Source organism: Saimiri boliviensis, chromosome 9, assembly GCF_048565385.1.
Source record: "Saimiri boliviensis isolate mSaiBol1 chromosome 9, mSaiBol1.pri, whole genome shotgun sequence".
Classification (NCBI taxonomy): Eukaryota; Metazoa; Chordata; class Mammalia; order Primates; family Cebidae; genus Saimiri; species Saimiri boliviensis.
This window is the reverse complement of record NC_133457.1, coordinates 106194454-106216200: the sequence shown is the minus strand read 5'-3', so window position 1 is coordinate 106216200 and position 21747 is coordinate 106194454. Positions and strand designations below refer to the sequence as shown.

The 21747-nt window shown below is 39.7% G+C and overlaps 1 protein-coding gene across 15 annotated transcripts in view; it reads left to right on the top strand.

Moving 5' to 3' along the window:
- Positions 1-21747, top strand: part of PTPRT (protein tyrosine phosphatase receptor type T) — a 1134111-nt gene that overhangs the window by 876373 nt on the left and 235991 nt on the right. For all 15 annotated transcript variants that reach the window (XM_039479697.2, XM_039479693.2, XM_039479696.2 and 12 more), the window contains exon 12: positions 11837-12110. In XM_039479697.2, coding sequence (XP_039335631.1) covers positions 11837-12110 — 274 coding nt within the window. The remainder of the gene's footprint in view (positions 1-11836; positions 12111-21747) is intronic.

Genomic DNA, 21747 nt, shown 5'->3' with positions numbered 1-21747 from the left:
AGACATGTGATCTCAGTCTTTACACCGCCTTGTAGGCTCCTACCTTCCCAGAATCCTTCCCTGGCAGGGTACTTGCTGCCCTCACTTCACTGGGTTGTGGCAAACAGTTAATAATCTGTTTCTCCTTTCTGGGCTCTAAGCCCCCAGTACCCAGTGGCCAGGTTACATTCACATTTGAACCTGCTGTTTTCACTTTATTAAGTTATCATCACCCAATAAATATCTGATGAATAAATGTATGAAAGATAGACAGACAGGGCAGTAAGTAGGTCACCAAACTAGTCAGAGGCAAAGCAAAGATGCACGTGCACTAACTCTGACACTACTCTGTCAAATGTGCACCTCCTCCCATTTCCTTGTCTCCTCTGAGAACTATTTTGACTAGGCAAATAGTGAGTAAAAACAGGAATTCCCAGAGCCTTGGAAGAAAGGTTGGCTAACTAAGACATATCATTGTAAATTTCAGTTCCATAGTTCTGAGTGACCTTTAAGTGGGGAATGTAATTGCAAAGGTAGATTCTGTTGGGGATTACAGAGCTCACACTTGTTTCTTAGCCCATCTTGTCCAATAAAACCAATGGTTTATCATAGCATTTTGTATTAAAATTTGTGCATACTTAAAATGCCAAAGCATTGACTTTTGAAGTGAGATAGGACATTCAAGATTATTCAGTTTCTCTTAACAGCTTTATTGATGTATAATTTACATATCATAAATTCATCTATTTTTAAGTGTACACTTCTTTAGTAAATGTATAGGATTGTGCAACTATCAGCACAATCTCATTTTAGAATGTTTTTATCACACCATAAAATCCCCTAGGCCCATGTACAATTGATTCCTATTCCCACTTCCAGTTCCTGGCAATTGCTAACCCGATTTCTGTATCTATGACCTTGCCTTTTCTCCATGTTTGATATGAATAGACTCATACAGTCTGTAGTCTGTGTAGTCTTCTGCATTATATTTCTGTCACTTAGCATAATGTTTCGGAGCTTCATTCATGCTGCAGATTGTAGCAGTAGTTTGTTTCTCTTGTCACTGAATACTATTCTATTGCATAGATATACCACATATTGTTTACCCGCTCACCAGTTGATTGATAACTGTGTAGATGGTTTTTATGTTTTGGCTGTTATAAATAATGCTTCTATGAACAGTTTAATTCAGGTTTTTGTGTGGACATGTCTTCATTTCTTTTGGGTAGATAGGTAGAAATGGAATAACTAGATGAATAGTAGTTTTATGTTTATCGTTTAAGGAACTACCAGACTGTGTTCCAGAGTAACTGTAACGTTTGCCTTCCCAACAGCAACTTACGATGTTCTAGTTTCTCCACATTCTTTCAAACAGAATGGTTGTCTGTCTTTTGTCTGATAGATTATAGTGAGTGTGTGTGGTGGTTTCTCATTGTTGCTTTAATTTGTATTTCTTTAATAAGTAATGATGTTGACCCTGTTTTCATTAGTTTATTAGCCATTTGTATTTCATATTTGGTGAAATGTCAGCTCAAATCTTTTGCCATTTAAAAATTGGGTAGTTCATCTTACTGTTGAGCTATAATGCATCATTATGCATGTTAGGTATAAGTCTTATCATATACATGATTTGGAAATATTTGCTCTCAGCATGTGATACTTGTTTTAATTTGTTTAGTAGTATTTTTGAAGCCCTATTAAAATATACCATTATTGCTATTTTAATCTTTTTTTCTCACTAATAAATCATGCTTTCAGCATTGTATGTATATACTTTATTTCTAATCAAAGATCATGAAGATTCTCTTCTATGTTTTCTACTAGAAGTTTTATAGTTTTAGCTTTTAAATTTAGGATTAGGATCCATTTTCTGTTCTTGAATGTTTAAATTTGGATTTTTACATGTGAATATTGAATTGACCCAGTACCATTTTCTGAAAAGACTATCATGTTTCCATTAAATCATCTTGGCACCATGTGAGGAGTCAATTGATTGTAAATGTAGGAGTTTATTTCAAGACCCTTAATTCTCCTTCATTGACCTATAAGTTTGTTCTTCTGCCAGCATGCCACTATATTTGATTTTTTAAATTTATGAAATCTGAAACTCTAAGTCCTACAACTATGTTCTTGTTTTAAAAATTGTTCTTTCTATTAGGGACCTTTGCATTTCCATAGGAACTTCATAATTAGCTTGTTTTTACAGTCTCTTGGGATTCTGACAAGGATTGTGCTAAATCTACAGCCAAATTTGTAGATAATTACCATCCTAACAATATTGACTATCCCAGTCTATGAACATGGAATGTCTTTCTGTTTATTTAGATTTTATTCCATTTATTTCAGCAATTTTTGTGTTACTTTTCTATGTACAAATATTTCATTTCTTATGTTAAATTTATTTCTAAGTATTTTTGATGCCATTGTGAATGGAATTGTTTGCTTAATTTCATTTTTAGATTGTTCTTTGCTAGTGATAAGAATATAGTTGATTTTTATATTGATCTTGTATACTGTGACTTTGTGAAAATTGTTTATTGTTGTAGTTGGTGTAGGGTTTGTGTGTGTGTGTGTGTGTGTGTGTGTGTGTGTGTGTGCAAAATCCTTAGATTATCTATATATAGGATAATACCATCTGCAAATAAAAAGTTTTACTTCTTCCTTTCCAATCTGGGTGCCATTAATTTATTTTTTCTTATTTCACTGGCTAGAATCTCCAGTACAATGTTAATCAGACATCCTTGTCTTAATCCTCACTTTGAGAGAAAGCATTCAGTCTTTTACCCTTGAGTATGATGTTAGTTTTATATGTTGCGTGGTCGGCCTTTATCAGGTTTAGAAAGTTCCTTTTTGTCCCAACTCTCTTATCTATAGTACCCTTTATCATAAATAGATATTGTATTTTATCAAATGATTTTTCTCCATCTTTTAAGATGATTATGTGATTTCCATTTTTATTTTATTAATATACTATATTGGCATTAATTGATTTTTAAAAATTAAACCAACCTGTATTCCTGGGATAAATTTCACTAAGTTATTTATATAATCCATAGGTTATTAGAGTCAGTTTGCTAATATTTGGTTTACCATTTTGGGGTCTATATCCATGAGTAAAGGTGCTGTTATTTTCTTTTGTTGTAAATATTTCTCTGATTTTGGTATCATAGAATGAGTTGAAATGCATTCACTCCTCTGCTATTTTCTGGAAAAGTTTGTGACAAATTAGAACTATTTCTCTTTTAAATATCTGATAGATTTCACCAGTGATGCCATTATGAGCAGGACTTCTCTTTGTGGGAAGGATTGTAGTTGCTAATTTAACTATTTCACTTGTTATGAGTCTATTAGAATTTCCTTCTTTTTCATAAGTTAGTTTTGGTAAGTTATCTGTTTTCATCTATATTGTCCGTGTTCTTCAGTATAAATTTTTTTACAGAATTTCTGCAGAGTCAGTAGTGATGTCCCCTCTTATACTTCTGATTTTGGTAATTTATGTCATAACTCTTTTTTTTTTTCTGGTCAGTGTAAAGAGTTGTTAAATGTGTTGATCTTAAAAAAAAAGTTTGTTTCATTGATTTTTCAGTCTTCTTTTGTGGTCTCTCTCGTATTGATTTCTACTCTGATCTTTATTCCTATTCTTTTATTCTTTATTCTTGTTGGGGTTTAATTTGCTCTTATTTTTCTACTCTCTTAAGATGGAAACTTAGATTTTATTTGAGTTCTTTCTTCTCTTATAATACCAGTGTTTATAAATTTTTCTCCAGCAACTCCTGACATGGTTGATATTGACAATATTGTCTAGTTTAATTATTGCTTTTTGGGGGGAGTGTGTGCCAAGCTACTCATTCTACCATTCATGAAGGCCCATCCCATAATTTTTAACTATGAGGAAACGGAGCCATATAGAGATTATTTTAGGTTGAGTTCTCTCAGAAGCACACCTATGAGCTAAAAGTGGTTTATTATTAAGGGAGCATTCTCAGTACAAACCATTAAAAGACAGAGGGAAGCAGAACAGGGAAGATAAAGAACCCAAACCAATGTGTGATCCTCTGTAGAGTGAATTGCACCTTGAACCTGTTCCCTTTGAGTCAGAGGAGCAGGATTTTCCTACTTCTGTCTAAGGCAGTCAATGAAAAATGCTAGCCTAGAATCAGATATGGGTATGAGTTAGGGGAGATCAAGACTTACATTCTCAAGCCCTCTTCACCAGCAAAGAAGTGTTTGACAGTTCTAAGGCAACCCTCTGAAGAGGTCTTTGATGCCCCTATTCACAGCAAAGCACACAGAAGATGGGAGATGTCCCTCACTACAAATTGGCTTCAGTGTATACTACTCAGGTGATACCTGAGTGCACCTAAATCTCACAAATCACCGCTAAAGAACCTACTCGTGTAACCAAACATCACCTGTTCCCCCAATAACCTATGGAAATATTTTTTTAATTGTGTAATTATGATAACTTAAAAAAACAAGATGGGAGATAGACATATAAACCCAGAAAGAGGGATTAAAAGGGACAATAATTGTATCTTGCAAGATTAAGTGTCTTGCCTAAGGTCATACAGGTAGCTAGGCATTAGTAGATCTTGGATTACAACCTGAGTTTGTACATGGTAACGTTGTGTTTTAATCTGCTTTATTAAAATCCACTAAAGATGTGTTACATAAATCTTTGCTTTGCTAAACAGATTTTACTTTCTGTTGATTAACCATTTCTGATGGCTAGAGGCATCACTCTCTGTATCTGAGTCAACTCTAATGCCAATTTTTACTATGTGGGACCTTTCCCATAGCTCTCCTGGTCAGCACAGGGTGCTGAGGTAATCTAGAAAAACACAGAGACAAAGCAGCTTTCTACTATCTTGGGAAATGGCATTAACCTTGCCACATGAGAGACAGCACATTACAGACAGCCAGGTTAAGCAAGCCTCAAAAAGAAGTGCATTTACGCATGTTCCTGTGGCTCCCTGTCATGGCCATGAATAGCCAAGTGCTACAAGTTCTTATCAATCACTTAGTCAAGCAACTTTTGAAAGAAGAGATATATGGAAACCATTTAATTCTGAGTTAGTGTGCTTGAAGCAAGTTCTTGTACATTTGGTTATTCTCAGCAATGTCAATAGTAAGGGCTTTCTAGTGAATAAGTTTGCTAAATCATTAGACCTCCTGGAATAGTTTAAGATATATGATATTGGGAGCCTTTTGTATATAATATAAAAATTGTATGTGCAAACCAACCAAGTTGACTAGAAGATGAATATCTACAAGCAAAAAGCTTTCTTCCATTGATTTTCAGTATTAAATCAGAGGTTGTTTTTGCAGAAGAAAAGAATGGTAAAAGATTCACCAACATTTCATTGATGATCACATTATGATTGTTTAATTAGGGAAACACTTTTTCTTCATTTTTCAAATTTTATAAAGTGTTATATTTTCTTTGATATAGAATTTTGTTGTTTTTTAAAAGCAAAGTATTTAGTGGAGTAAAATAAAGTTGATGCCTTAACCTTCTGTGTAATAGAAAGCAGTGTAGTCCTGTAGTTAAGATTGAGGGTTCAGGAGTCAGACTGCCTCGGTTCAAATCTTAGCTCTAGCAATGAAATAACAGTGTGACCCTGGAAAAAAATTTGAGCCTCTCTATGTTTTGGTTCTCTTATTTTGTCAAATGATGATAATAGTATCTGCCTCTTAGAATTGTTGTGAAGGTCAAATGAGATAACAAATGAAATAAGCTTAGCATATTTACTAGTAGGTTGTTGGTATTCAATAAACATTTCCTGGTGGGCAGAGGCATCATTGTAGTACACCATAGAGAGAGCTGTGATAGAAGTGTGGAGAAAAAGTTGTGAGAACAGGAGAAACCAGCTCTGGTTTGCAAGTCAAGAGAGAACGCATGGTGTTCGATCTGAATCTGGATTGGATGAGGAGGTCTCAAGATGGAGAAGAAGAAAAAAGGCATTGTGGGCAGATGGAGCAGCAGGTAGAAGGACGTTGAGGTGTGTGGTGAGAATTAACTTGATGTGCTCTTAAACTTTATTTTTTTAAGAAATACTTAGTGAAAAACCATTATGTGTCTAGCTAGTATGGTTTTAGAAGCAATGAATTAGATGGTAAGATCTCAGACCTCATGAAGTTGGCAGCCTATTTGTGGGCAGGCAGGAAAGTCAGTAAACAAATAATTAAACAAGACATGTTTCAATTATGTTAAAAGCTATGAAAGAAATAAATCCGGAGATATGGTGTACAACGACTCAGAATACTGGTAATTATGTATTAATGCTTTGGTGAATTTAGGATGACTCAAATCAGTGTTTTCCAAGGGAGTGAGAATACTGAAGGGGAATGCCCTTGTTGGCTATACAGGTACAAATATCAGAATATCAGGGCAAGGATATAAACATCAGAATCACCTAGGTCTGCACATTAAACTATCTAGAGAGCTTTTATAAAAAGTACTGAGGCTAGGGTCCCACCGCTAGAGGTTCTGATTCCCCTGATCTGTAGCAGAGCCAAGGAAGAAGCATTCTTAAAGCCCCCTGGTGATTGTAATATGCAGCCACAGTTGAGCAACCTATTGATCTTGAGCAACCCTCCATTGAGATTCTGAGATGACTATTCACTGCTCTCACTTGAGGGATCAGTGATGGAGAAGCCACTATGACTGGTGAGAGGCTATCATCTCTCTCAGCTGAGCGGTGCTGGAAACAAAGGTTGGAAAATACCTTCATAAAATAGGTCTCTGATCTTTTCACAAGTCTCACATGGTCATTGTCCAAAACTGCCCTGTCAGAACCACTCTTGGTGGCCACCCAGACCCTGTCACCTCCCCTTTTCTGCTGTGTGCCCATCCCCCAGCTTCCATGTGCCTTGATGTAAATGATTCCCTGGTGTGACCTGCTGTGGGCTGTTGCCATTAAGATACCAGAGCCACCTTGTCTGACCCTCACACAGAGTTAGGAGTGCCTTAGAGTTTATGTCTCTCTGGGGCAGCCATAACCAGTAACTGACTGGCACTGGAAGTTCAAAAGCCTTTGGTTTGAGATGAGACAAACTCTGGGGGTATAATTTATGGTCCAGAGCTCCCTGTGGGATCAGGCTAAGACTGGGACTTTACCTGATATCACGCCCTTGCTCCACTTCCTCCCATGTTCTCTCTTGCTTCTCTCACCCCTTTACTAGTTTATTCTGGGACTCCTTCCTCAATACATCATTTGCAGTGAAACCTTGGCTCAGGGTCTGTTTCTGGAATAACCTGAACTCAGACATGCCTCCTTCTGGGAGAACACGGACTAAAATACACATCTTTCTGAAGGTGGGCAGTCTCTACCTGTGAGCTAAAGCATACACTCCATCTGTCACCATATTTCAACCTTCTGAAAGGATACAGCTCCTGGCTAGAGACTTTTCTAGATATACGAAGCGGGCCACAGGAACTGTTATTGATGGAAGGATGCTCTGATAGGTCCCTGGTCCCCCTCAGTGGAATCTAGTTTGAGAATCTCAAGCCACCATTTAAGCCATTCGCTTAAGGAGTAGAGGGAGGGAGATGGTCAAGCAGCAGGGTTTTCCAAAGCCCGTGGAGAAGTCCTGAGGGTTTTTTCCTTGGACGGACAGCAGGAGATACTGAAAGTAAAATTACAAACTCTCCTTGACCTTACAGAAGGCACCTTAGGGTGAATGAAATGAGTTGGGTTCACAGCATAGCTCTTAGATTCTTGCAAGAAGAGATCCTTGGGATAAGTAATAAAAAAAGAAGATCATAAATGCCCAATCTTCTCATTGGGAGAAACAGAGACGGTGTCACAAGAGGATAAAATGTATGAGTAAGTGCTATGTGTTGTGCGGTGAGTGTCTTACGTTATTCTTCTCTCATGTTATTAGAATTTTCCTACTAAAAAAAATCCCTTCTCTTTAAAGATGATCCTGAATAGTTTATTGAAAACACTGTTTTTCAGCTGGAGATAGGACCCCAAAAGGGAGGTCATTTGCATATGGATAAGATTTTGTCATTACCAGCAAGCTGAAAAGAACATGCTCTTAGATGAATGTATTCTCGAGGGAATGAGAATGAAGCTACGACAAGAAATAAAAATAATACTCAGTTTCTTGTTTCTTTCCCCCACCCTTTCCTAAAAAGTGTCAGGAAAGGAAAGTTACACAACTTGCAAGTGCTGTTTCTTCTCTCCCCGTCTTCAATCAGAGTTCTGTGGTCTTTGAGAAAGGCTGGATCCACTGGCAAACAGATTTATCTAACAACATGATTTAAATTTTTCTGGCTGCATTGCAGGTTTGCTTTTGAATGGACAGGCTGCAGATGCATGGGCCTGGAGGAGTTGCTGGGTATATTTTGGCACAGTAATCACAATCATATGTGAACCATATGTTGACTGCACAGTTTAAACCAAAAAAATATATATCCTTTGCTATTCTTTGTGATTTCATATGGAGTTGGTTGGGATAGAGCTAAGCAGTTTAGGATGCCAAATTAAAAAAAAAATGCTTGGAAGGTCCTTTATACATTTTATTGTTTGTAGGAAGAGAAGAAAAATAGAAGAAAAAACATATATATATAGAAAGGATACTGAGCTATGAATGAAAAGTTTGAGTTTCTACTTTTGCTGCAGTTTGACCTTCATGAGTCATTTCACCTTTCAGCCTCAGCCTCCTCATCTGTGATCTGGCTGTTGAGTTTGGTTCAGTTGACAACTGGATCTTCAGTAATCAGATTGGTGGGGAGAAAGAGCTGATGAGGATATACAGGCTGACCCCACAGAGATACGGCTGTCTCTAATAGACGTTGGCAGCATTTGAGTGTTCAGAGCCCAGTAAGAACCTATCTTCTTGGTGGCCACAACTATGGAATCTTACATCAGTCATGGGCAGTAAATGAATCCAGCCATGTGGCTCCTCTTGATCCATCCCATCACAGGAGGGCCAGAGACAATAGGAAGTGATTCAAGGAGCGGGATTCAGCCCCAGGGAAGCTCCCAAGGCTTCAGGGGTTTCAATTTAGAGGGGAGAAATGATAGAAGGATTTAAGGTAGAATGAGAAGACTGTCTGAGAAACCAAGACAAAGGCCTTATTATGTAGACATGATCAATCCAAGTGGTGATTAGGAATAGGCCGGCCCTCAGAAGAAAGTAGGAACTCCCAGCTCTTTCCAAACCCTGGCCTTGGGGATGAAGCTGTTGGCTCCTTCTAATCTGCTCAAGAGGATATGAAGGCTGCATCGGTTACATGCTCCCAAATCCAATGCAGTGTTCTTAGGTGCTATTGATAGCTTCAGCAGGAGAGCCCAGGAAGTTGCCTGCTTCATGAAGTCACTCTTTTGCTTTTGCCCTTTCCCTCACAGATCAGAGTCTCACAGGTAATGGACCCTCAACTGGTTGAGCCACTATTAGCATTCAAGCCAAATTCAAAAATTTACCTGAATGTATTGTTATATATAAAGCAGTGCAGGTCCTGAAAACTCTGTTACAAACACCCGTCCACTTCTGCCCTGCAACCTCTAGGTTTGGGTTAAGTCCTTGTGCTATTTTTCATTGACTGCTTTGAGCTTAGCTGTCCTGATAAACACCGGAGTTGCACAATTGAGAAGGACCCCAGCATTGAGGAGGAAATTATTATTGAAATCATAATTTAAAGATTTATTGACTTCAACAGGCATTATGAACATACATAAATGGTACACACCCACACACACTTGGGGATGTTAAAACATTCTCAGATGTTACACACACTTATTTTGAAATCTAAACACTCAGGTTAGCCACATTCATCTGAATGTTATGTTCACTCATTTGGAGTTAGATGCCTGGGTCATACAGGTCCTCACTTGGAAATCGTGCACCTTCAGGTGTGGTGTGCATTTTTTGAAAGACTGGCCAAATCCGCTCACATGTCACTCACATGCAGTCTGAATTGTCAGGTTCTTACTCAGATGTGTACATACTACAGCAGGCATGGTCATTGAGCTGCTGCCACCTGCACTCATGTAAGTGTGGCATATCCTCATATGCCCATCCCTTCCTTTTTGCATGCCTGAAAATTCCCATGTTTGAGAAAATGCAGAGGAAAATTTGTCATATTGAACGTGTCAAATTTTCTTAGGGAAGTTCTCCATAGCCTTTTTTTTCCTTAATGAAATAGTCCTGTGTCTCTGTCATTTTCCAAGCTGTACTCCTTAATCAAGTGTCTTTAGATGGATAGTCTGATTGAAGGACGGTAGCCTGCAATGTGTTTCATTTTTATAAACCACGTGCTGGTTCACTATGCCCTGTTTAAATGATTGGTTTGGGTCCCCCTCCTGCAACCACCTCGTTAATTCACAGAAGTCTCCTGTGAGCACTCTTTGTGCAATTGATCTTTTGTTCTAGATCATGCGTCCCAAAGATCTGTGCAATAAAGCTCTTCTAAAAGAAAAACATTTATTCAAGAGAAATATAAACTGTGGGGCATTCAAAGAAATTGAATAATGTTATCCAACTTACAAACTTTAAAATAACTGTACAAAGAGAGTCTAACATTGGATATCACTTGATATTCAATAAAAGATCAGTCATCTCTATTCACACACTAGCATCTTCTTACATCCTTCTAAGTTGAAGGGAACAATATCAGATTACTAGGCAGGAACTCAGGGCAATCGCTGTTTATCTGATTAGGGTTTCTGCATCCAACCAGATTTGGTTTCATGCTTGCTTTCAGTTTTAATTCAATCCAATGTAATTCGTTTGAACAAGCATTCATTGATCACTTGTTGGGTGGCAGGCATCCTGCTGGGCAGTGTGGGGCGGGGGTGGAGATTGATGCACAGATAAGTAAACCACAGTGCATACTTTGTAAAAGGTCACAATCCAGCCAGGGAAAGAGTAGTCCCATCTCATGCTATTGGAAAACAAAGCAGATGGAGATTAGGTGAGCTCTAGGGGAACTGCAGAGGGAGATAATCCATCCAGACTGGACATATATGGACAGGCTTTATAGGGAAGTGAAAGGCATGCTCAGCCTTTGGAAGAAAACAGAAGTGACCAGGATGCAGGGCTCTGCAGTTAGAGGAAGCATAAGTCAGTAATGGCACGAGGTGAGATCGAAAAGATGTCTGTGCAATAGCATGGGGTCTGGAGTGGCTGGAAGATGGGAACACCAGGAGAAGACCTTCTAATCAGAAGACAGAAGACAGGCACAGAGGGCTTCAAATGCCAAGATGAAGAGTTTAGATTGTATAATTTGGACAATGGAAGGCCTGTGAAAGTGTTTGAAGAGGGAAAGTGCTACATGACTGGGACGCATATGATTAGGATGACTGATTCATGAATCACATGCATTAGAGGCAAAGAGACTAGTTGAATCTGGATAGGTGGCAAAAAACCCAACCTAGGCATTATCAGTGGAAGGAGAAAAGAGAGGTGGGGCAGATGCAAACCTACAGAAGTCAAATCAACAGATTAGAGATGAAGAATGAGAACTAAGGAGTTAAGAACTGAGGATGAGCACTCATGAGGATGATTCAAGTTTTGGCCACTTGTCCCATGGTGCTACCATTTACTAAGAAAAGAAATGTAGAAGGAGGAGCAGTCAGGTTTGTAGATGGAGGAGCAGACAGGTTTTTAGGGGTTGGGGCTGAGTGGAGTTTGGATGTGTCCAGTGTGAACTGGCTTTGAGGCAGCTAAGTGGACATAAAGTTCTATAATATGGTAGGTTTGGAAGTCTGAAGCTCAGGACTAACGTTTTGTGGTGGACAGAAACAATGCTTCCATATAGGAGAAACTTAGTTGACATCCCGAGAACTAACAAGCTCATTCTTCCAGAGTGTTGCTGATCCATCTGCCTCTCCTCTTTCCTGTCCAGTGTCTATCAGCTGGTTGTCAAGGAGGAGCGACTTCAGAAGTCACGGAGGGCAGCTGACATTATTGAGTGCTTTTCGGTGCCTGTGAGCTATCGGAATGCCTCCAGCCTCGATTCTCTACACTACTTTGCTGCTGAGTTGAAGCCTGCCAACTTGCCTGTCACACAGCCATTTACAGTGGGTGACAATAAGACATACAATGGCTACTGGAATCCTCCTCTCTCTCCCCTGAAAAGCTACAGCATCTACTTCCAGGCACTCAGCAAAGCCAATGGAGTAAGTATGGCCACATGGAGGCCATTCCTTGCCTTGTTTGCATTTTCTCATTCTCAAATGATAACTCAGCAGGGCTCTAGAGCAGAGGTTGAAAAACTAAGGCCCAGGAGCCAAATCCTACCTCATGCCTTTAAATTAAAAAAAAAAAAATACAGCTATGCCTGTTTATTTATATACTGTCTATGGCTGTTTTGATGCTTAACAGTAAAGTTGAACAGTTGTAACTGAGACTATATTCCCCATAAAGCCTAAGATATTTATTGTATGACTTTTTATGGAAAACCTTTGTACATTTTTGCATTACAGTATAGAGATGATGCTTTACTTGAGGAAATTACATGACCTCTCTGAGCTTATTGTCTTCATACGTAATAATAATATCTATCAGTTTGTTATCTAGGATTGCACTAAGCGTGGTTTAGTTGATCCATGATTAACATCCACTATGTCATTGCCATTGGTCACGTTAGAAAATAATTTTTCTCCAAAGACAAGGTAACCATTGTGTCAAATATTTCTTTGGTCAAGGGTTGGCACCAGTCATAATACCAGAAAACCACAGGGCTGGAAAGGATATCAAAGGTCATTCAACAACCCCAAACACATGCAAAACAATGGTTCTATCAATATTACAACACCAATTAACTGGCATTAGTGCTTATTCTGGAATACCTCCAATGACAGAGAACTCACTTATCTCTGTGGTAGCTTTACTGTTTTCTAGAATAGGGAGTGGGCTGTGTCTCTAAGGAGGCTTTCCAGTGTACTTACTGAAATATTTTCTGTTGAAGTTGGTACACATTGTTCTTGATTCAGACTCTTAGGATCCTACAGAACCAATGCAACCACCTTCTTGGTTTATAGTCCTTCCGTTACATAAGATCTTTTCTAACTCCCTTTTCTTCTTTATACAAACATGCTCTTGTGATCCTCTTTTCTGCAAGCTAAATATCTTTAGTCTCTTTTATTATGTGAGTTTGGATTTTCCATCCAAGTGGGCATATTTCTTTTAACAGACATCTAGCAAACACTGACAAATGCTAAGCCCTACAGTTCACATTAAGGTTATGTAGTATGTGCCCTCCAAGGCCTTATAGACATGTAAGGGAATCTGTCACGCGCCATGTTATGCAGCGTATAACCTGGACAGCTGAGAAGCTTGCTGGGGAAGGGAAGCCTGAGACAGAAGCAAGATTCAGTGAAGTCTGTGGGGAACAGCCTGCAGGCTCTGGGTGGCCAGGATAGAGCGTTTAGTCTGTCAGTGGCAGTCATTGCTTGGTGAGAAACCTGGATTGAGGAACTAATTAACATTTAGAATGTCCACGTATCCATTTAAATTCCACTGTGGTATTTCAGTTCTGCATTTATTACCGGTTCAAGCAACACTCCTCACAGAGAGCATAAGACTACAAAGAGAAGCTGCCAGACTGCCTTCCACCTGTCCATCTGGTCTTCCTGCTGCATGAAGCACTAGGATGTATTGAGCAGGAAGACATAAAAATTGGCAGAAGCGTCTGGGGCTCATCTTGTTCTCGGTTCTCAGCATCCCACGCTGGCCAGTTTGTCGGTTCAGCACAACTCTAAGAAGGTGTGGCTTTCCCTGCTCTTGGCACGTGTCAAAAGGTGTGGTTGAGTTTTCGTGCTAGGAAGACAAAGAATTAGCTTCACTTTATTCTTCCCACTAATATACTCATAAAAATCTAGAAATAGAACATAGCTATGGAACCCAGGACACTAGCAAATGCACATCAAAAGCAATTTCCTCACCATGGGAGTGGTTGGTCCTGAGCCAACCACAGAGGTTTTGTTACAGGAAAGGAGTCCCAGTCCAGACCCTAAGAGATGGTTCTTAGATCTCATGAAAGAAAGAATTCAGGGTGAGTCCACAGAGTAAAGTGAAAGCAAGTTTATTAAGACAGTAAAGGAACAAAAGAATCGCTACTCCATAGATCGAGCAACCCTGAGGGCTGCTGGTTGCCCATTTTTATGGTTATTTCTTGATATGCTAAACAAGGGGTTCATTATTCCTGCCTCCCCCTTTTTAGACCATATAGGGTAACTTCCTGATGTTGCTACAGCATTTGTAAACTGTCATGATGCTGGCGAGAGTGTAGCAGTGAGGTCTACCGGAGGTCACTCTCGTGGCCATCTTAGTTTTGGTGGGTTTTAGCCGCCTTCTTTACTGCAAGCTGTTTTATCAGCAAGGTCTTTATGGCTTGCATCTTGTACCGACTTCCTGCCTCATCCTGTGAGTTAGAAAGTCTTAACTGCCTGGGAATGCAGCCCAGTAGGTCTCAGCCTCATTTTTCCTAGCTCCTGTTTAAGAGGGAGTTGCTCAGGTTCAGACGCCTCCGACAGTTTTGCTCCCCAAACATCACATCAGAGACCTCCTTCTTCAAGACACAGGGATTTCCCATAGAGAAAAAAAAAAAGTTTCTGACTCTGAAACTGCCTCATCTCAGAAGCAGTTTTGACACTGCTTCAAAGTTGAACAAGGCCATTTAATTGCCTGTGCCTTCTACTCCACGCCATGCACATGTGCTCTTGCTGGAACTAAGATTCCCAGTAACAAAACAGGCAGGAATGGAATTGGGTGAGTGCTTTTGCCACGTGTCTTGCGGGTACAGTTGACCTCACAGGAATAGAGAAAGGAAAAGCAATGGGGGCTGGGCACTCAGGAGGCTGTATTTTTCTGGCAAAGGAAAAGCTATACAGTTTCAAAAGACTGTCTTTAGTATTATATTTTACTGAAAAGAGTTGGGTGAAAGGGTCATAGAAGCAGAACAGCCATTCTCAGCCTAACGGATCTCTGCCTGGTCCCTCCCAGATTTTTCCATATCATAGAGGGCAGCAGACAATGACGTTAAGCCTGGAGGATTTTTTGAGGAGAAAGTGTTATAACCCACAAATTCCTTATCGGCCAAGTTGTTGTTCTTGTGCAAATACATCAGAAAGACATTGTTAGTATCCAGGGACTGCCACATTCCCTGCTTCAAATAAATCATTCACAGAGCAATTGACTGAGCAATGAATCAAAATAAAGAAATCAAGAATTGAGAAATATAGAATAAGAAGACCAACAGTGAGCATAAAACTAATTAAACATAGCATTAATGCTCAATAATGGCTCTAACTATGTTACCAAATGGAAGGTTAATATAAAACGTAACTACTTGAGGCAAAGAAGCATAAATGTAAAAAATTAACAGTTCCAGTCTGGATCTGTAATTCACTGTTTTGTCAACAAAAACTAAGACAGAGTTGGAAGATGGATGAATGTAAATAAAAATCTGCTCATTTTCTCGTGTTAGACAAGAGGGAATATATAACTACTCTGTTATTTCTGATACTGCGAATATTTAGAAGTATCATTCTTTTAAACATAAAGTCAGCTCTCTGATCTATACTTAAAAATCTGAGAAAAAAACAGTCAACAAAGAAAATTGGAGAAAATTAAGAAAACTATAAGTAAACATGAAAATCAGAACTCTAAAACAAGCCTGAAGATGGAAGTACGAGATTTGATGTGGGGAAAAAAAAGTGTTGTTTGGCTCCATTGTGAAAGAAAGAAAAAAAACAGCTTAGGTCAAACAAAATTAGAATTAGCCTTATCTGTATCACTAGAAGATTAAAGACAAAGGATAAGATAAAGTTTATTAAACTAAAACAATTGAAAGGAAAGCAGCAATGGGCATCTGTGGCAGGATGGTTGTAAGCCAGGTGGAATAATTTACTATCAGCAAATTTCCTTGCTCCCTACCCTACCTGCAAGCTTTAGTCAGGACAGGGTAGGAAAATTCTGGGATCTGGACATCTTTGTTGTATGGATGTTAAGGATGGTTTGTCGGCCTAGCAGAGTGGCTATGAATTCAGCCTTTACCACCACACTGCCTACATACAAAACCCTAGGAGCTGTGTGACTTTCAGTAAACTATTAAAATAATTAGATATAATAGAGTAAGGAAACATCTATCAAACACGTGCAATATGTCAAAAAAGGCCTTCTTCTGAGTGCTGAGAATGCAGGAATGAGTCAAGCAGAGATACCTGATCTCGTTGAGTTTTCATTCTAAGTGGGGGAGAGAACATAAATAAATAAGTGAAATCATGTATCAAGTAATGAATCCTTAGGTTTCACATTAGGAATGTGGAAGTCAGTCATTAAATATTGACTATAATTAACGTGAGGATAAAGACATTTTGTAGACTCGTTGGTGATCTGTGCATGTGGAGTGTTTTAATCCAGCCCTGTGAACACCATGGAGAGTTCAAGTGTGGTGTGCATTATAAGACATGGTGCTCAGAGTTCTTGCAGGCATTTTCATGAAGCGTGAGTTGTTCAGAGGCACTTGGGTTGGGAATTTTCTTCCAGTTAATAATCTCACATTTACCCATTGATGCTTTCTTACAGATAACAAGAGTAGTCCCATTTGTCCTGGCACACTGTCCTTGATGCCTCATTCACAGCACCTGTCTCTTATGAATTAGACCATGCTGTAAACATCTGTTTTGGACACAGCAATTTTATAGATCTGTAGTGTCGTAGAGTAGGATGGACTTTGAAGTATCAGCTAGTCTATACCAGAAGCCAAAAAAGAAAAGTTTCCAGTAAAGCATTCTTAGCAAGACATTATATTGCTTCAGCTTGATCACTGCAAATTGCTGGAGTGAAAGGGAGTTGATTCCTGTGTGGAGCAGGTAAAATTATTGAAACTTTTTTCCCATATAAAACCAAATTATGTCTCCTTGACTCTCCCTCTGTAGCCACTTGTATTGATTTGAACAAATCAAATCTTTCTTTCCTATGTTAGCCTTTTAGAGAAAATATGACATTACCAGCTACCCTCCTCTGGCCACTCAAGTTATTTCTCATTGATAATTAACATGCTATTACTTCTTTTATTTTGCACATGGCGTAATTTCTGAATATCCTTCATCCTACTTACCCTTTTCTCATAAAGGCTCCTTTTCCCCACCATGTTCTCCTCAGAAAGAGTTGCCCAGAACCTATCACTGTTCTTCAGCTATGGTTTGGACATGCCTGCTAGATTGTAACTATGCCTCCTGCCTTGAACCTTTCCTAGGACATTATTTCTCGAACATTGCAACATGTTCTTCACTTTGGGGCCTACATTCAGGGTGTACTTTACCTACACCTATCTTTTCTTCATTGTTGGCGGAACTAGTATCTTCCCATTTTTCAGACCTCAGTTTCAATCTCACATCTCCAGAGAATGTTCTAACCACATTACCTAAGAACCACCCACCAGCACTCACTCATATGTTTACCCACTGTTTTTCTATATTACACTGGATATATATTTTTTAATTGCATGTGTTGTTGGGTGCTGCATGCCTCCCACCGCCTGCTGAGAGCTCTGAGGGTAATAAATTGTGGTTTGTTAGTTTGGGTTTTTTGGTTTGTTGGCTGTTACATCTTCCATGCTGAGTGTAATATTTAACACATAATAGACACCTAATAATCATTTGATGGATGAATGAGACTATGAATTGTTTCTTGTTGTCGATGAGTCTCAACTTATACATTGAAATAGTAATATATACTTCGCACAATCTTTTTGAGGATTAATTAAGAAAAGGATCTTGAATAATGAAAGTCACTGAATAAGTGTCAGTAGTCTGAATTTTCATTCCGTATAGAATGAGAGATGTGGTTTGAGCCATTTCACTATAGACAGAAGAGTCCTAAAGGACCCTTTTTCCCATCATAGTAGTAAGATTTTTTTCCCTCAGATGTCTCATTTCCCAAGCTCCAGGCTCCCGGGCAGCCTTGATTTCCTCCAGATCCTCCAAATGGTACCCAGGGTAGCTGTCTCCGTTGTAAACAGCGGGTGGGTGCAGTTTTGCATTGTTTCCGTCACACACTTCCCAGAATGAGGTCTGCTGAATCTACTGTTCCCTGCATCCTCACCACCATTAGCTGTAATTGTGAAGTTGAAAGGACCATAATTAACGGTTGGATGCAAAACAAGTGTGGAAAACTCATGCAAATATCCATCAGAAGCCACCTTTTGTTGGGCAATGCTGTTACACATGTTCTATTTTTGCGGAGGCTAAAACTCTTTTCTTGTCATATCCTTTTCATCATGTAGGGGTACGTTTAACCTGGATGATGCTTCTGCCAAATGCTAAGCTAAATAAAAGAAGTGGGAAGTAGCAGGGTAATTGTTCTCTTTCTCTTACTTCCTCCTCCAGTTCTTGAACTCAGTTGCCTCTTGAGAGCAGTTGGAAGCCAGATGCTGTGTTGAATTGGTCACGATGCTAGCAGTGTAATCACGTTATAATAGTTGGGATTATCTAGGTAGAGCTAGGTCGGAGACAATTCTGTGTCTCTCAATGAATTAGAAGACATTATGTTCAGTTGCATCCAAACACTGTTAAAGAAATGGTTGCGCATGGAAGGGTTTTCTGTGGCATGGTAGAGTGGAAAGAGCTGCATGTTGAGCATCAGACAGACTTGGCTTTGAATTTCGGCTGCTCTCAACTATGTGAACTTCAGTTTACTTAGCATCTCAAGATGGAGAATGTGATTAATGGTCTACCTCAAAAAAATCGGGACAGAGTAAATGAGACCGTGTATGTTGAAGTACCTTATACCATTACAGTTGTACTATTTGTTGTTTTTCCTTTAGCTACTTTCCAAAGGCTCCTCTTCTGAGTGGGAAGAGGTTTGGAGCACCCTTACCTGGCATATAAACTCCACGTGGAGGCATACACCTTCCTCACTCTGGAGGACTTTAGGACTTGTGTCTGTGTCCCAGCTGTTGACTGCCTTGATGCACCTGTGACTCACCCTAGGCCATATTCCTCGTAGTTTAACTTCTCATACATGGTTTTGTTATGGGAAAGGGGTCTGGATCCAGACCCCAAAAGAGGATTCTTGAGTCTTCTGTAAAAAATAATTTGAGGCGAGTCCATGGAGTAAAGTGGAAGCAAGTCCATTAGGAAAATCAGGAAATAAAAGAATGGCTACTCCATAAGCAGAGCAGCAGTATGAGCTGCTGGTTGGCCCTTTTTGTGGTTATTTCTTGATTATATGCTAAACAAGAGGTGGATTATTTATGAGTTTTCTGGGACAGGGGTGGACAATTCCCAGGACTGAGGCCTCCTCTCCCATTTCAGACCACATAAAATAACTTCCTGATGTTGCCGTTGCACTTGTAGACTGTCATGATGCTGGTGGGAGTGTCTTTTAGCATGCTACTGCATTATAATCAGCATACAATGAGCAATGAGAATGACCAGCAGTCACTCTTGTCGCCATCTTTCTTTCGGTGGGATTTGGTTGGCTTCTTTACTGCAACCTGTTTTATCAGCAAGGTCTTTATGACCTGTATCTCATGCCAACCTCCTGTTTCTTCCCATGACTTAGAATGCCTAACCTCCTGGGAGTGGAGCCCCTATTCAAGACAGAGTTGCTCTGGTTCCAATGTCTCTGACAGTTTCAAGCCAGATATCTGTTCCTGTTGAGTCCTTTGGCACAATTGATCTTATCTTTTGGGTGTGATATTGCCCTTTCCACCCCATTCCCTAATTTTCTTGTTAGTTCAGTGATTGTTCACATGTCACATGTGAAAACCTTAGATAGATATGGAATGAGAAGCTGTAGGAGATCCAGGTTCTAGAGGGCACAAGTTAAGATCATCAGGAGATCACATGACAGTTTGGGTCTTGGACACCCCATCAGTGAGTTTATTAAAATAACTGCTATACTGGTTAAGGTACACTAAATTATTCTGTAGTAATATACAACAACAACATCTCAGTGGATCAGTCCTGCTATATATTTGAAATGGGTCACTCAGAAACTCAGAGTAACAGAAAGTCCATCTTAACACCAGCAGCAAGTCAGAGAAAGAAAAATGTGGCAAATCTGGCAGTGGCTCTAAAAGTTTCCACACAAAATGGTACATGGCATTTTCACATTCCACTGGCCATGTCTAACTACATGGCCACACTTAATTTCAAAAAGAATAAGGAAATGCCTTCTATGTGGCTAGGAGAGCTGGAATATTTGAGAACTTCCCCAATGACTACCACACTTTTCCATGATGACTAAGCTTCCCCTTTATATTCTCATAATACCCAGACTCCCTCCCAAAGCACATTGGGCAGTTCCTACCAAAAACCCTGAGGAATTTCAATTGATTGAGCCCCTCCCAAAGAACATGGACAATTCCTACCACAAATCCTGAGGAATTTCAATCTATTGAGCGCCTGCTGTGTCTCAGACACTAAGCAAGGTGCCTTCACCTATGCTACTTCCTTGGTCTCACAAAGTGACTACATTTTTGTCAGTAGATGGACGAACACCCAGAGGCCCTCTGGAATCCCATGGAGTCTCAGTTACTTCACACTGAAGGAGGGATTTTGGTAACAGCTTTTCCCCTTTACCTCTGTGGAGGAATGGTAAAGAAATGTCTGAAACGCCATGTGCTGCTATTCCGCCCTGAAAAGCAATGGTCTTGCAATGCTTCCCTATCTCAGCAAACCCTAGATCTGTACCCACCACTGGTAGCTGAGCCAAGGCAACAGAAAGCTGTGACCCAAATGCCCCCATGTAACCGTTTGCTGACTTCACACTGTAGTCTCTATCAGGAATCAATTTCTGGCTTGTATTAGCTCTGCAGAGCCCTGTTGAAGTGGAAAGGAAGACAGAACTAGACACTTTGATTCCAGGATTATCATCACAACCTCTCTATTACTCCTTAGGAAAATCTCTATGTGGTAAACATCAACTCACAATTCTTGTCTGTCACTAGAGCCTAGGTTCCCTGCCCCATTTATCTGCCTGGAACTCCTTCCCACTTCTCAGTGCACTCCATCTCCTGGGGCTCATTTATTCATTTGGACCTCTCTTCTTTTGGGCCTCCATTCCATTATTTGAGCCTTAAAACTAAACCCCTGCTGGAGCTCTGTTGGGGCCCAGAGTTCTCTCCTCAGGTAAGATAGAAATTCCCTGAGTGTCACCTTGTACAGATATCAAGATGAGCTCTCCCAGGTTGCTAATTTATTTTTTCATTCACTTACAGTTTCTACAGTTTTTATTATCATGGTATGAGACCTGAGGGAGCAAGAACATTTTCCTTCCCGTGCAAATATATTTGAATTCATTTGGAAAGGGAGATGAAGGTTACCCAAATGTTGACAGCTGATAATCTTGTCAGCCTGGGCCTTAAGGGATAAATGCTCCAGACTCCAGTCCCAACAAAGCTCATGGAAATAGCAGCCTAAGTTTCCATATAGCAGAGTCGCTGCTTCCATCAGGCCCCTACAAAGTAGGGAACCCCATGCAGCTTGGACTGATTGCCCTCAAATGGTGAAAAAGTGGAGACATTTCTGAATTTGGAAGTTGTATCCATGAGGTTAAGAACTGGCTCTTCCATTTCTCAGCTCCAGGGACTGAATACGTGCCTGCTAAACCTCAGTTTTCCCTCTGTCAAATAGCAGGAGATGTGCCCTTCAAACTCACTGGGACCTTTGTAATAAGTAAATGGTAGGTGTGATGATTCTTTGCAAACCCCTAAAGACCATTCAAATAAAGGTATAGTTGCTAATACACACACACACACACACAGAGAGAGAGTTAAAACATAATTCATTTATTGGAAAATTT